This window comes from Lissotriton helveticus, chromosome 6 (assembly GCF_964261635.1).
Source record: "Lissotriton helveticus chromosome 6, aLisHel1.1, whole genome shotgun sequence".
NCBI classification, from domain to species: domain Eukaryota; kingdom Metazoa; phylum Chordata; class Amphibia; order Caudata; family Salamandridae; genus Lissotriton; species Lissotriton helveticus.
Window position 1 is genome coordinate 1,952,297,752 of NC_136067.1, and position 15,875 is coordinate 1,952,313,626.

Here is a 15,875-nt window from a genome sequence, read left to right on the forward strand (position 1 = left end):
CACAATATCAAACACAGCAAGCACAGAATGTACAAACAAAAATATAAATATATATGACAAATTTACAATGACTAAAGAACTTCCTGGCGGGGTCTGAGAAGGAGGGAATTAGTTCTAAAAGTGTCTTTGGAATAGACGAGATTTGAGGTCGGTTGCCGCTATTTTCCGGGTCATTATGACCGCACACACCACTCCGAGGTAATTGTGCTTGGTTCGTGTGAAAGGGAGCCGGGTATAAGGAGGCAAGGAATATGTGTATCATTCATTCATTTTCTTTTTTTTCTTATAAAGGTCTGAAAGGCGAGACCTATTGGCTATGCCAATGCTTGTTTACTCTACATTCGGATACTTCATGTTTATTCCGTTAGAATTTACAAGTCTCAGAATGCAAATGAAATTCCTAACCTGGATGAGGTACTCATGCATAGACCTAGAAATCGCGAGAGCTCTGGAGATAAGGATTGTTGTGTGAACTATCAATTGAAGAATGTTAATAGAATACTATTTGTCATCGGTGAACTAGGTTCCTGCCTCTGTGGTTCATTTAACAATCAAATGCATTGTGAGAGTTGTAGTTCAATCAATTGGACAAACATTTTATATCACAATGCAATAGAACATATGGTAACGTCATCTGATGCGGGAGGATGATTGGGCAAGGATTTGATGGGTAACTAACAGCAACCCTGAAAAATGTGTAATATCAACCCTTGTTGCACCAAATAATCACAAACAGCAAGTCCGGCCCTGTTTTTAGGTATTTGAAGGGTAGTAAGGTTGGTAACAACCGCCCAGGAGCACAATATGACTGGCAGATTGCCTCGATCATCGATGTGATAACATATTTAAGACATGTGGATTTAACATACTTTTGAGATGTAAAATAGTCCTGTTTGCATGGCAAGTGTTCTATAGGAGGCGGAATGATATACCAAACACCCAATAGCGCTTAGCTACAGCCAAAGCCCACTCCATGCATATTTTTAACAATTGGTAACAAAGTGTTGCAGACAGATGAAGTAGAAAATTAGACCTACAACTGGAGCCAAAACACTGCATTTTATCGAGGTTTGTCTTAGTGGAGCTACTGTCATACATTCGAGCAGTGCATCAGGAAATCTCCCACATTCCCTGTGCACCAGTCCAGCCCTGTTTGGGGCACACATATACTTCTGTAAAAGAAACAAATGTTATCTTGCTCTCTGCAACCACTGACTGGGGTAATTTATGAATGAGCAGATATCAGGGTAGTTGTAAGCGTATCTGCGTGTCTACACGGAGTCCTTGATTCTGCCAAATGGAAATTCTGGCTCCAAAAGTGCTAACATTTCAACACATTTATCGCTTTACACTTTCCTCTTTCTCACTCAGTAAAATATGCCTGATCTGACAATTGAATGCAGTCAGCTCACCATACTTTAAATCAGGGTTTTCCAAAGTCAGCCCCGGAGGGCAGGATCCATGGCAGATTTTTAAGATTACTACATTTATCTAAATGTGGATATGCTCAAATCTGGCATGAATCTGGCCCTCCAGGAACGACTTTGGAAAACCCTGCTTTAAATAACCGTTCCCATTTGTACACTGCACAATGTTCCCAAATGTTGTAACGTGTCGGCTTGAACTAATAATGAGAGGCTTCTTCACGCGTAAAATAAAAATCTCATAAACAAGTTCAAGTGCAGCCAGAGTTGAAATTATGATGATTCCTTCCAGCAAGCACACAGCCAGGATTTGGAATATGGACAGCTACACCCTAGTAAGGAAGCAAGTGATCGGCCAGAGGAAAGTCGTTACTTGATCGACTTCTGTGCCAGAGAGTTGCTTCGAACCTTATGGACTATTGCATGCTGGGCCTGCTGGTATTGAGGGACAGCATCATACTTCCATGGAGGACTAATCTCAATAGGATATGATGGAATGTTTTGTAGCTCTGCACCTTGGCTGGGGTCAGATTTGATTTTGTGACTGCATACTAAGGGACAGATAGGTTATCTCCAGATGAAACTGCCAGCTCCCAGTCCGACCTCCTGCTGCATTTCGTTTTTAACATTTTATCGTCAGTAGGTAACTTTTAATAAAGTTAGTTGTGTTCAGCTCTTAATAACAGTCATGTAGGTTGTCTTGCAGAATCAGCAGAGATCCCCTAACCAATGGAAAATTGGATTGGTCACCCCATGGAGGGATATGGTCACAGATCAAGGTACTTATGTGATCGGTCAATGACCTCAAAAACCTAACTTTATACATGACACAGCCTCCTACTTTGAGGGGGTCGAGGGTAAGAAGAGTGTCATTGTGAAGGGTCATATGCAGCCCAGAGAAGAAGCAGAAAACCAGTGGGACTATGACGAAGGCCACTGACCACCTTGGAGCTATCTCTCCCCACAGTGGGACAGAAAAGCATTAAAAATGGTAAAAGAAAAAATGGCTGAGGAAGGAGAGCCTTATGATACAATGAAAAAGTGCCATGAGACTTAAAAAAGGAAATTAGAAAGTTCAAATAGAAGGATGTGGAATGCAAGAACAGATTCTTAGGGGCTGATTACGATGTAGGGCGGATCACCACTGCCCGCATAGCGGTGGCAATCCGCCCTACATTTCCCTCCGCCCGCCCCCCATTTCCCCCCGCCATATTAGTATGGAGGGAGTACCCCGGCAAACGGAAAGATCGTCCGCTGGTTTTCCGCCGGTCGACCAGTCAACCTGGCGAAAAAGGGGCTAGATATGGTGGCGGTATTTGCTAGACACCGCCATCCATATTAGCATGGGTGCGGGTAGCAGCCTTTCCGTGGCGGCATCGCCGCTACAGAAAGGCATGCGGATTTTGATGTCGGGCACGTTGCAGGCCCCCAGGGTATTGGGTGGGTGGGGGTGCACATGGGGGTACCACATTGTCATGGACAAGGTGGCAGGCACCGCATGGTGCCTGTCAACTTGTGCATGACAATGCACACAGTGCATTCCCAGCATTGTGGCGGGCGGTGCTGTGAGCACTGCCCGCCACAATGCTGGGAATAGAGGATGCCACCGCAACAGTGGCAGTGACATCCTAATTGCAGGTGCGGGACCGTCACACCACTGGCGGCCGGTCCCAGCCCCGCTAGGGTGGTGGGTTGACGAAAGTCCGTCCGCTATCCTTATCGGCTCCTTACTCTGCTTTTCTATAAAAGAAACAGACATGAAAGGGATATCTCTTAGTTTAAACAACATGTTTCTAATTGGCTGTTGAAGGCAGATAAAGAATTTGGGGGCAGATGTACAAAACATTTTAGCGGTTGGAAACTCTGTACTTTGCAAGTGACCAGAAGACTCGAAGATGAATCTTCTACTGACTAAGAGTCAAACCCATATCCAGTGGAGAGTAACAATGAGTATGTTTCAAGGTGTTGATTGCTTGCAGTGGTCTACCACCACTTTATCACTGTGGATAGTTCATCTTAGGCAGATTGTGCTTGTCCCTTTAAACTGCAATATTAATCTAGGTCTGTCCTTAGCCTGAATTCAGAGTGGCATAAATGTTGTCAGGTAAGGTAACTCACTTCTCCTCTTTCCCACAAATTATTGAGAATTGTAGTGGAGCACTTGTTATAATTTGATTGGACGAAGCTACTGAATAGGCGTGTCATGCTCTACCATCGTTCTCCAGAGGGTCTTCTTGTTTAGTGTGGCGCAGCAGATTTGCAAGTTTTTCACGGTCTCCTACTCTTGATCTTTAGCTCTGCTTTACACACCATGCCTTGGTATCTGCGAAAGCCACACTTATGTTCTTCTTGCTGTATGGAAATGTTCAGGAATTAACATGCTTGCCTAACTGGTGGTCCAAAGTGGAGATATTAAAAGCACTAAAAATTGATTAATTTACTCTTCCTATTCTCTACTTCATTGTTCTTTTTTTGCTCGAGCCACATTCTTTTCTGGTCTTGGGGCCTCTGTGCTGACCCCTCTACTTACAGCCCACTGATCCGCTCAGGAGTGCCCTTATGGGCTCCTATTTTCCAGGAGTGCTGCAAACAGGAAAAATTATCTCATTCACCGATCAAATCCAGGGATCCTGAGTTTGTTTGCCTTCTCATTCATCCCTTTCACCATGTGGCCACCATGCAGACTCCTCTGCTAAAGCAACATCTGCACCAGAACTGCCACCATAGGTGTTCATGTGTCCGTGCGTGTTCACCTGTTTCCTGCTGCCAGTGCCCTCAATACCATTATTCCATCTTCTTCCTGATGCCAATGCTGCCACGTCTGAGCCAGTCAACTTGCACTGTATGTCTGTCTTGCACGTCTCTCATGATCAACCAAGGGACTTTGGTTTAATCAGGATACTTGAGTCCTCTGTAACCAGCATCTGTAGTCTCCATCTGATTTCACTTTCCTAGCTGACAGCATTCTTGTGTTCCCGTATCCATGTTAAGAAGTTTGCGCTCACTGTTAGCCCTTGTGTCTGAGACTTTCACTCCAGCTTCACGGCTTGGAAGTCCAAGCAGATCTCATAACTTGATAACACTTCAAAGACCCAAAGTCTTTTGGTAAAGCATCTGAGGCAAGCCAAGCTATGCACGGTGTTCAGCGGCCATTTTAAATCTATCTGAAGTATGACTTAGAAGCTTGAAGAGATATTGAGTTCCTTCTTGTCAATGAGCAATTTGAATTAAGCAACCAAGATAAACCAGTCTTTCCTGAAATCATCTGCAGGTAGATGGACTACACTGTGCCCAATGTAAGATTTATAAAACTCTTACAACGGAAAATCCTAGTTAGGGATGTGACAGGATGGACTAAGAAAAGTAGGAAGTATGAGACATGGAGAGAAAGATATGACTTAGGGAGAGCCAGACAGACAGAGAGGGCAGGTTACTAGGAACTCACTTGGACCAGGGGCAGCTTCATCAGCGCGGCAGTAAGAAGGATTCATAGCCAAATGAGCTGCATCAAATGCTATGTGGTAGAACGGGCGGCAGTTTGGTCACTGTGCACAGCCTGGAGTGGTGATAGCACACTTGTGGTGATATCATAGGTGTTATGGGCTACCTTATTGTCTGCAGGATGGTTTCTAGCCTAAGGGTGTGCAACGTTTATGTAATTTCTTGGTTGTATGATGTTACAACGTGATCTTTTAGATCGCGGTACATCACAACGCATCTTTTACAGCGCAAGTCGTTACCACGACTTGCGCTGTAGGGTGCTGGACTTAAGAATAGTAAGATTTACTATTCCAACTCCAGCCTACGTACAGTAGGGGAAGTGTTGGAATAGTAAATCTACTATTCCTTAGTCTAGAGCGCCCTCCAGCGCAAGTAGTGGTAACGACTTGCATTGTAAAAGACGCGTGGTAATGGCAGCGCGGGGTTTTGACCGCGTTGTCATGGATGTTCCCCAATTTCTTTTGTAATTGTGACAAACTTTGGAAGAAATTATGTGTAATTACAACAAAAGCAAAACCGCCATTTGGTAGTGTATTTTAGTGCAAACTGTGTCCTTGCGTCCACTTGCTATCCCTGTATGAAGTCCACGTTTAGAAATAAATGTATGTAGCAGTTACTGAAATGCAATATGCTTTCTCTTTTAGAAAGCAATGTAACTCAAGACTGAGAGGCCACTGAGGTTGTTTCATTTATTAGTTACAAAGTTATTTTCCCGAGCACTACATGTGAATTTGCAGAGTTGTAAACCATGAACTTCCAACAGCACCTTGGAGGTCCACCCCACCATGGAGATCAGGGAGCCCAGCAGAGACATCAATTTGGATTTAAAGGAATTATCAATGTATGCATTTGTTTGTGTGTCTATTTATGTATTTGTGAGTTTGTTTGTTTCTGTATTTATTTATTTAGGCAGTTTGGTGTCATTTGGCCGAATGGTCTTCAAAATGGTTTGATACAATGAGAAAAGAAGGAATCCAACTCACGCAGGGAGGCGAGTATTGCCACAACCACGACAATGAGGACAAAGATGGCGTACAGAACCTTCACGGCTGTCTGGAGGGAGAGGTTCCGCTGGCATCTGGCGCAGCTGGTCCGTGCCCGACCTGAGTGGAGAAGAAAGGAAAGCGAATTCATCGTTAATCTCTCGCTAAGAGAAGTCGGACACAAGATGGGCAAAGCGCCAAGACTAGCACAGGGAAATTCAAAGCACTGCCAAAGCTTCACATGTTGACAGCCCTACAACAGTGGGAAGGAATGGGCGGAACATGTGACTCTCATTACATGACCGCAATCTGGTTTTATTAATAGTGGTAAAGCTTTCTTCATTTTTTTCACTTCACCACATACATGTGAAAATCGTGACTTTTCAAAAAATGTATGCTGCATAGAAATGTATTTGACACTAACAAAACAGTTCTGCATAAGATATGTTTCACAGAAAACAGTCAGGCCCGCTTTACTAAAATAGTGAACATCGAAATTCAGCTTGGAATGCGAGTTAGCGGCCAAACTGTGGTTAGAATTTCTGCAAAATATTAAACTCACAGGGCCTGATTCACAAAGGTAACTTACAATTTGGAGTAATTTCAACTTTGGAGGTAGTGTACATTTTTCAGTGTTCACAAACTCGGAGTGTAAATTTACTGAAGGAGTATAAGTCACATGTCTCCACTTCCAGGGTATAGCCATTGTCTTACTCTTGTGTGGGCGGGTGACGCCCCTACTTACACCCTTCTTACTCCTCCCTAATCCCTTCTCCTTTTGAAGTAAATCTGCCCCTTTTAAAAACCACACCCCTGTGTCCCACCCACATTTACTAACAACACGTATACCCAAGTGTGTGGAGACCCCACAGTGGGGGCGGAGGACTTCACACACATTAGTTAGGTAAGCTCTGACTTAAAGCCCGATTCCAATGCGGTTAGGAATGCCTCCTAATGGCATTTGCTCCTTCTGAATCGGAAACATGTATTTCCAACCGAGGGCCCAATTACGATGCGGTTAGGAACATAGGCTCCCATTGAAGTCAACGGGAGTCCAACAAAATCGTATCTGGAAGCATCTGGATGCATCGTACTTGGTCGGTTGGACTCTCCCGATTAGAGTGGGTCTGAAACCATTTCCAAACCGATGCAGTTGGGAAGCTTTCCAAACCGCATCGGAATCGGGCCCTTAGTCTGTGAATAGCACTTCATAGTACATTTTCTAGCACTACTAAACTTAAAATACAAAGTGCAACTTATGAATTCGACCCCGGATATCAGGATGGGAACACCAATTCTAATGGCTATTTCACATTCCTTAGGGGCAAAAATGAAGTAATGTGATAATAATAATAACGCTCCTAGATATTATACCACTACGGGGTCTTGGGTGATCTGGGAGCACTCATAGAATCAAGAGTCCCACCACAACCATACCGAGGGCCTTACCTGGTCTTATCCTCCTCACTGATCCTGTGCATAGGAAAGATCTGCAAAAAGTGAACTAGCAGAGAAAGATTCTCCTTGCACCTTCCTGACATACATAAGAGCAAAAATGACTTTGCTAAGAAGAGAAAAACTTTGTATTTGTGAACTGGTAAAAGGGGAAAACAAACCAGGGTTATGTAATGAAGTTGGTAAAATTCTCAAACGTCACCATGGGAAAAGTGAAAGTGCATGATTTCCAATTTACTTAAGTAGAGCTCATCATTTACGGATCAAATGGATTCAAGAGATAAATACTTATACTAACATAATATCCATTGTTTTTTATTTATTTCATTATGGGCTCAGCGCTCACCTGGCCATGATTATCTTGCAGATCACTGTACAGTAAGATATTATACAAAACACCAACCATATAATAACATTTCTTATTTATACTCATTTTGTAATAGGTGCAATTAAGAAATGTGGCCTTCATAGTGCTGTATATCAGTGACTGAAGCTTGAGTTACAATTTTACAGTCACGCATCCGTAAAGTACATATGATTTGTTTGTACGGATAGTGCAGTTTACAGCACAACTTTGCTTCTCGTTTGCGTTATGGGATTCCATCTGTTATAATGTCATCTTTCATACAATTTGAGTTTCAATTTACAATGCAGTTTGCAAATAGGTCTCACTGTATCATTAGCAAATTCCTACCATTTGCGTACAGCATTACCATCCCTCATGTAACACACGCAGCGCGGATGGGATTATATTACAGTATATTTATAACTATATACTTGGTGTATTTTTAAGGATTACATCATGCTCCAGCTGGCCTTTCAAGGTAATAAGAATCAGACCCTAGAGTATTCAATTTTAAAGAGTTTTTTCAACAATGTCTTATAAATAGGAAAAAAGGGAGAATTTCTGGCAAAGACTGGGAGAAAACGGTCTCACATGGAAAGACAGCCACAAGAAATAGTAAAAAGATGAGACTTAAGATCCCTCCTAAACAAGCATTGGCAAAACCAACGTGTCCTGCTTTTTCTCAAACATGCAAGTAGAGCTGGGAGCTGGCTTCTGGCTGATTGGTGGGTCAATGGTGGCATGGATGTGAACACTTTAGAGCATTGCCATGAGCTGGGGTAGTGCTCATGAAGATGAGCCAAGCGTATGATGGTGAACCCACACAGAGCAAGGTCCCGCTCTATCAGGTCTTCCTGAAGCACCAAAAAGACAACCCAAGCTATGGCATTCTCCTTTCTAGGCGCCAAGCGGTGGACCTTACAAATTACATGTTGTTCTGGAAATAGTTACCTGTGGAGCAGTACATTTAATTTTATATTAAGAGCAACATGCATAGAGTCAAAGAAATGAAAATAAAAACTCAGACTGGGAGTGCCGTTTAGTAAAGTGGCATAGAGTGGAGTGGCATAGAGCAGAGTGGGGTAGCATAAAGGGCAGTAAAGTAACATGGAGTGGAGTAGAGGGAGTTGCGTAAAATGGAGTTGAGGTTTAAATACTAGAGAGGCATATAATGAAGAAGATTGTCGTAGAGTGGAGTGGCATAGAGTACTGTAGTGTAGTAGAGTGGAATGTTAGAGTGGAGTAGAGTGTTATGGAGTGTCGTAGAGTGGAGTGACATAGAGTGTCGTAGAGTGGAGTGGCATACAGTGTCATATCGTGGAATGGCATACAGGGGAGTAGTGGAGTAGAGCGGCATGCAGAGGCACAGAGGGAGTGGTGTAGTGCATCGTAGAGTGGAAAAGAGTGTTGTATAGTGAAGTAGAGTGCTGTATAGCGGCATAGAGTGGAGGGGTGTAGAGTGCAAAAAGTGTCGCAGAGTGGATTAGAGTGGAGTAATGTATTGAAGTGGAGTGGTGTAGCTTAGATTAGAGTGGTCTAGAGTAAAGTGTCAAAGTGGAGTTGAGGGGTGTAAGGTGGAGGGGTGTAGAGTTGAAGTGCCCTGATTAGAGGGGCATAGAGTGAAGGGGCATAGAGTGAAGGGACATAGAGTGGAGCAGAGTTTAATGGAGTAGAGTGTCAGAGTTGACTATGATGCAGTATAGTGTCATAGAGTGGAGTGTCGTAGAGTGGCCTAGAGTGAAGTGGTGTAGGGTGCAGTGGCATAGAGTCTTGCATGGAGAGCATTGGTGTTGAGTAAAGTGGTGTAGAGTACAGTAATGTAGAGTGCAGTGGCATAGAGTGCAGTAGCATAGAGTAGATTATTTCAGAGTAGAGTATAGTGGCGTGGAGTGGTACAGGGTAGAGCGGAGTAGTGTAGGGTGGAGTGGTGCAGTGCTGGGTACAATGGTGTAGAGTGAAGTAGGGTACAGTGGCATAGGGTTAGGCAACAGAATTTCAAAACCAGAAATATTGTGTCAAAATTATCGATCACAAAAATATAGTTTTTCTATACATATAATGGTAAGTAAATAAATATAAAAATATATATTTTTATACTAATATCAAAAAACTACATAGAAATATTGTTTTTCGTAATAGATATGTATTTTAAATAAGTGCATCTTAAGTACATTAACCTATAACACGCATAATGTACATTAAATATGTTTTAATAATATGTAAAATATATATAAATATTTACTAATTTAAACAAACACACACACATATATGACAGGGTGTATATTTATATTCACATATATAATGTAAAATTATTTTAAAAAATTGAATTTTATTTATATAATAATTTTCTATTTTTTTTCTACATTTGCCAATATAACAAGTACATATATATATGTTATTATTATTAGCAACTTGTAACACACACAGCTACCCCATAGGTTTTCCCGGCGCAAGGCAGTCACAGATCTACTATGCCACAGTGGTGCTGACTTAGAATAGCTATGTCTTCAACATCTTGCGAAAAGTTAGAAATGACTCTCTATATTTATATATTTTTTCATACACATAAAAAAATAACAAGTACAAAAAATAAACTGGGAAAAAAGAAAAATATTCCTAATTTAATTAAATAAAAAGATTAAACAACATTTAAGAATACGTTTTACTATATGTTTAAATTACATACATTTATATATAAAATATATACAATTAAATACACAAATAATATATATTTGAACAATATTAATAACAATATTATACTCTATGAATATTGAGTATACTATTCCCACACCAATGTATGTAACAATATGGAAAGCGAGGACTCAGGAGGGGTAAAATGTACTATTCATACTCCAGTCTATGCAACAGTAGGAAAAGCTTTGGACTTAGGCGGGGTGAAATGTACTTTTCCCACTACAGTCGGTGCAACAGTATGGAAAGCGTTGGACTCGGGAGGGGTAACATTTACAATACCCACTCCATCAGTGCAACAGTAGAGAGAGAGTAGCTCAATGAAAAAGAATAACATATTATAACAACTGTATTAAATAACAAAAAATATAAATATTTAAATAAAAAAATGTCTACATGTTAACAAAAAGTAAACAAATAAAAAAATTATTACACTTTTCAATAAGTATTATCAATTATAATAAATAACATTAATTTAATTAAAATACCACACTATTTTCCCACAGACATAACAGTCAAAAATGTAAATGGAATTGAAATGAAAAAGCATAACACAATTAACATGTTACATAATAAATAACACAATTTTTAATAGATGAATAAATAATTTTATATGTATTATTACTTAAATAACTTTCCACACTATGCCTCTCCAAACTAAACAGCACACTCCTAAAACTGAATTTACCAAATATGACAATTTCACAATTTACATAATTATCAATTAAAAAAATCGCAAATAAGTATCAATAAATTATGTCTTAATAAACTTGCTGCCCGGTACCCCTAAAAACCCAACAACCCACACTTAAAACAATCTTTAAAATCATATTAATTACACAGTTTACATAATAATCAAACTATTATTAATAAATAACTAATAATTAATTATATTCTAACTTCCCACCCATCATCCTACAAACCCTCCAACCTACACCTGAAATATAACTTTCTTAATTACACATTTTACATAATTATCAATTAAATAAATATTAATTAGAATTAACTTTCCACCCATTACCACTATGAACCCCAACATTCTGGACCAAAAATATAAATTAAAAAATAAATACATTACACAACTTACATAATTATCAATTCAAGTTAATTAAAAATGATCATTAATTATAATGTACTTCCCACCCTGTATCCCTACACCCCACAACCCACATCTAGAATATAAAAAGACACATGTAATTACACAATTCACATATTTATCAATTAAATAATTAATACTAATTAAAAACAATTATTAATTAATTTACTTTCCTCGATGTACCCCCTACAAACCCGACACTTAAAATATAACTTAAGAAATTAATTGCACAATTTACATAATTATCAATTAAATAATTAATTAAAAATAATTAAATAGTTATAATTTACTTCCCACTCTGTACCCCTACTAATCCCACAACCCGCTATGGCACTAAAAATTACAATTAACAAGTACATTTAGTTTTAAAACTTGAAAATTTTTACAAACTGTATTTAAAAACATTAACAATAGTATTACAATGTATTACATATACAATCAAAACATATACTAAAATACATAAAGATAACTAAAAAATGATATTTACAATATTTTTGTAAACGATATTAACATAGATATTTTTGACATCGATATTACTGACCTTAGAAAATTGATATTCTTGTCAACAATACTCCTGTATAACAATATTTGTGTATCACAATATATAAAAACTCGATATTTGCATTCTTCTATATTTGTAATTCGATGTTTTGTCCAAATACCATGGCATAGAGTGCATAGAGTGCAATGCAGATTAGAGTGGTGTAGAGTGAATTGGCTTAGCTTGCAGGGGTGTAGAGTGTAGTGGTGAAGAGATCACTGGTGTAGAGCGCAATAGGGCAATGTAGAGTACAGTGGTGCGGAGTAGAGTACATTGGCATAGAGTGCAGTGGTGTAGAGTAAAGGGCATACATTTTAGTGACAGAGTGCATTGTTGCAGAGTAGAGTGTCGTACAGTGTAGTGGTGTAGAGTAGAGTGGAGTACAGTGCATTAGCGTAGGTTACAGTGATGTAGAGAGCAGTAGCATTGAGTAGGGTGGAGTAGAGTAGAGTGGCATACAATACAGTGGTTTAGCGTAGAGTATTGCAGAGTAGAGTATGGTGTTGAAGAGTGCAGTGGTGCAGAGTAGGTTGATGTAGAGTGCAGTGGCATAGATCACATTGTTTTTGAGTAAAGTAGTGTAAAGTGCATTGGCATAAAGTGCAGTGACTAAGGGCTAGATGTAGGTCGGTCGGTAACGGCCGAAAATCGGTATTTTCGGCCGTTACCGAGCGGTATTCAAGATTTGGTATGTAGGGGCACTTTTTTACAGAATCGGTAAATTTACCGATTCGGTAAATTTACCGATTCTGTAAAATACCGAATCGGTATTTTTACCGATTCAGTAAATCTCAGATGTAGGTGGGACTCTTCAGAGTCCCAAAGGCCCTACAAATTCGGTATTTTAACACCCAATCCAATTGGGTGTTAAAATACCGAATTCAGGTGTGCATGCACATGTGTGCATGCACACCTATGCCATGTGACAGACAGACATGCCCTTAGGGCATGTCTGTGTGCCACATGGCGCACATGTCAATTTTTGGGGTGCCAGAGGGTGTCAAAGTGACACCCCCTGCACCCTTGCTAAAATCGGTATTTACCGATTCTGTAATTACAGAATCGGTATTTCCCATTGATTCCTATGGGCTTCACAGCCCATAGGAATCAATAGGAAATACCGATTCTGTAATTACAGAATCGGTAAATACCGAATATTACCGATTCGGTAATTCCACATCTGGAATTACCTACATCTCCTCCCCTCTATTTTACCACTTCTTAAATACCGAATCGGTAAAATTCGGTATTTAAGAAGTGGTAAAATAGATTTACCTACATCTAGCCCATAGAGTGGAGTGGCGCAGTATGAATTTCAGTAGTGAAGAGTGCAGTGGCATAGAGCGGAGTAGTGCAGAGTAGAGTGGTGCAAAGTGGAGCAGCCCAGTGTAGATTGCAGTGGCGTAGAGTGAAGTGGTGCAGAGTGGAGTAGGGTGGCATAGAGTGCAGTGTTGTAGAGTGCGGTGGCACAGTGTGGATTGTTTCATAGGAGAGTGAAGTGGCATAGAGTGTGGTGGTTTAGGGTAGAATGGAGAGGTGCAGGGTAGAGTACAGTGGTGTAGAGTAGAGTGGCATAGAGTACAGTGGTGTAGAGTGCAGTGTCATAGGATGCAGTGGTGCAGAGTAGATCAGAGTGGCTTAGAGTGGATTGGCCTAGAGTACTGTGGCGTAGAGAACAGTGCAGTATCAAAAGGATGCAGTGGTGCAGAGTCAATTAGAGTGGCTTAAAGTCGATTGGCCTAGAGTACAGTGGTGTAGAGAGCAGTGGCGTAGAGTAGACTGATGCAGAGTAGAGTGGTCCAGAGTAGAGTGCTGTGGCAAAGAGTGCTATGTTGCAGAGAAGAGTATCACAAAGTTGCATAGAGTAAAGTGGCCTAGAGAGCAGTGGCATAGAGTAAGGTGGTGCAGTGTAGAGCAGAGTGGCATAGATAGTCGTTGCATAGATTAGTGTTGCGGAATAGAGTGGCGTAGAGGGCAGCGACATAGAGTGCAATGGTGTAGAGCACGGGTACTCATAGTACGGCCCGCGGGCCGGCAGCGGCCCGGCAAGCCTTCTGTGGCAGCCCGCGGACCATGAGACATCGTACCCGTGTTTTCAAAGAGTGTCTGCATACACTCTGCTGCTCTGTGGGGGCCGGGCCATTCATTCCGGCGAGGCCAGAATGGAGCTGCAGGGGCGGGCACTAAAAGGAAGTGGAATGACACAAAGTCCCATTAACATGCAAATGGTCTTGTTAAAGACCTGTGAAGTGCTCGGGTGGGGCTGTGTGTCTGTGCGCGCTGGGGAAGCAGGCTGGGAAAGCTGTCTCAGCCCGGGTGACACACAGGCAGGGTGAGATGACAGAGGGAGGTAGAGGGACAGAGACAGAGGGAGGGAGGGAAAGGGAGACAGAGAAATGGAGACAGAGAAAGGGAGACAGACAGAGGGAGGAGGGTGACAGAGGGAGGAGGGCGACGGAGTGAGGGAGACGCAGTGAGGGAGACGCAGTGAGGGAAGGGGAGTGAGGGAAGGGGAGGGAGGGAGGGAAGGGGAGGAAGGGAAGGGGAGGGAGGGAGTGAGGGAAGGGGAGTGAGGGAAGGGAGTGAGGGAAGGGGAGTGAGGGAGTGAGGCAAGGGGAGTGAGGCAAGGGGAGTGAGGGAAGGGAGTGAGGGAAGGGAATGAGGGGGTGAGGGAAGGGGAGGGAGGGGAGTGAGTGAGTGAGTGAGTGAGTGAAGGGAGTGAGGGAAGGGAGTGAGGGAAGGGGAGTGAGGGAAGGGAGTGAGGGAAGGGAGTGAGGGAAGGGAGTGAGTGAGGGAAGGGAAGGAAGTGAGGGAAGGGGAGTGAGTGGGGGAAGGGAGTGAGGGAGCGTGTGAGTGAGGGAGGGAGTGAGGGAGGGGAGTGAGGGAGGGGAGTGACAGAGGGGAGTTAGGGAAGGGGAGTGAGGGAAGGGACTGAGTGAAGGAAGGGATTGAGTGAGTGAGGGAAGGAAGTGAGGGAAGGGGAGTGAGGGAAGGGAGTGAGGGGAGGGTGTGAGGGAGGGAGTGAGGGAGGGGGTGAGGGAAGGGGTGAGGGAAGGGAGTGAGGGGAGGGAGTGAGGGAAGGGTAGTGAGGGAGGGAGAGAGGGAAGGGGAGTGTGGGAAGGGGAGTGAGGGAGGGAGGGAAGGGGAGTGTGGGAAGGGGAGTGAGGGAGGGAGAGGGGGAATAGGGGGAAGGGGAGTGAGGGGAAGGGAAGGGGAGTGAGGGAGGGAAGGAGAGGAAAGGAGAGGGAGGAAGAGGGAAGACGAGGGAGGGAGAAGGAAGGGGATGGAGAGGGAAGGAGAGGGAGGGAGAGGGAGGGAAGGAGAGGGAGGGAGAGGGAAGGAGAGGGAGGGAGAGGGAAGGAGAGAGGGAGAGGGAAGGAGAGAGGGAGAGGGAGTGAGACAGTCAGAATGAGGGAGAGATAGGGAGTGCGAGGGAGTGAGACAGTCAGAGTGAGTGAGACAGAGGGAGACCAGGAGGGAGAGAGGGAGATAGAGGAATGGAGAGATAGAGGGAGGGAGGCAGAGAGAGAGAGAGAGAGAGAGATAGAGGGAGGGAGACAGAGGGAGGGAGAGGGAGAGGGAGACAGAGGGAGGGAGAGGGAGAGGGAGAGGGAGAGGGAGACAGAGGGAGGGAGAGGGAGAGGGAGACAGAGGGAGGGAGAGGGAGACAGAGGGAGGGAGAGGGAGAGGGAGAGGGAGAGGGAGAGGGAGAGGGAGAGGGAGAGGGAGAGAGAGAGGGAGAGAGAGAGGGAGAGAGAGAGGGAGAGAGAGAGAGAGAGAGAGAGAGAGAGAGAGAGAGAGAGAGAGAGAGAGAGAGAGGGGGGTGTATGCCAGGTCT

The 15,875-nt window shown here is 42.9% G+C and overlaps 1 protein-coding gene across 2 annotated transcripts in view; it reads right to left on the minus strand.

Annotated features, from left to right (window-relative positions):
* Positions 1-15,875, minus strand: part of SCARA3 (scavenger receptor class A member 3) — a 269,913-nt gene that overhangs the window by 71,162 nt on the left and 182,876 nt on the right. For both annotated transcript variants that reach the window (XM_078649960.1, XM_078649959.1), the window contains exon 3: positions 5,909-6,028. In XM_078649960.1, coding sequence (XP_078506086.1) covers positions 5,909-6,028 — 120 coding nt within the window. The remainder of the gene's footprint in view (positions 1-5,908; positions 6,029-15,875) is intronic.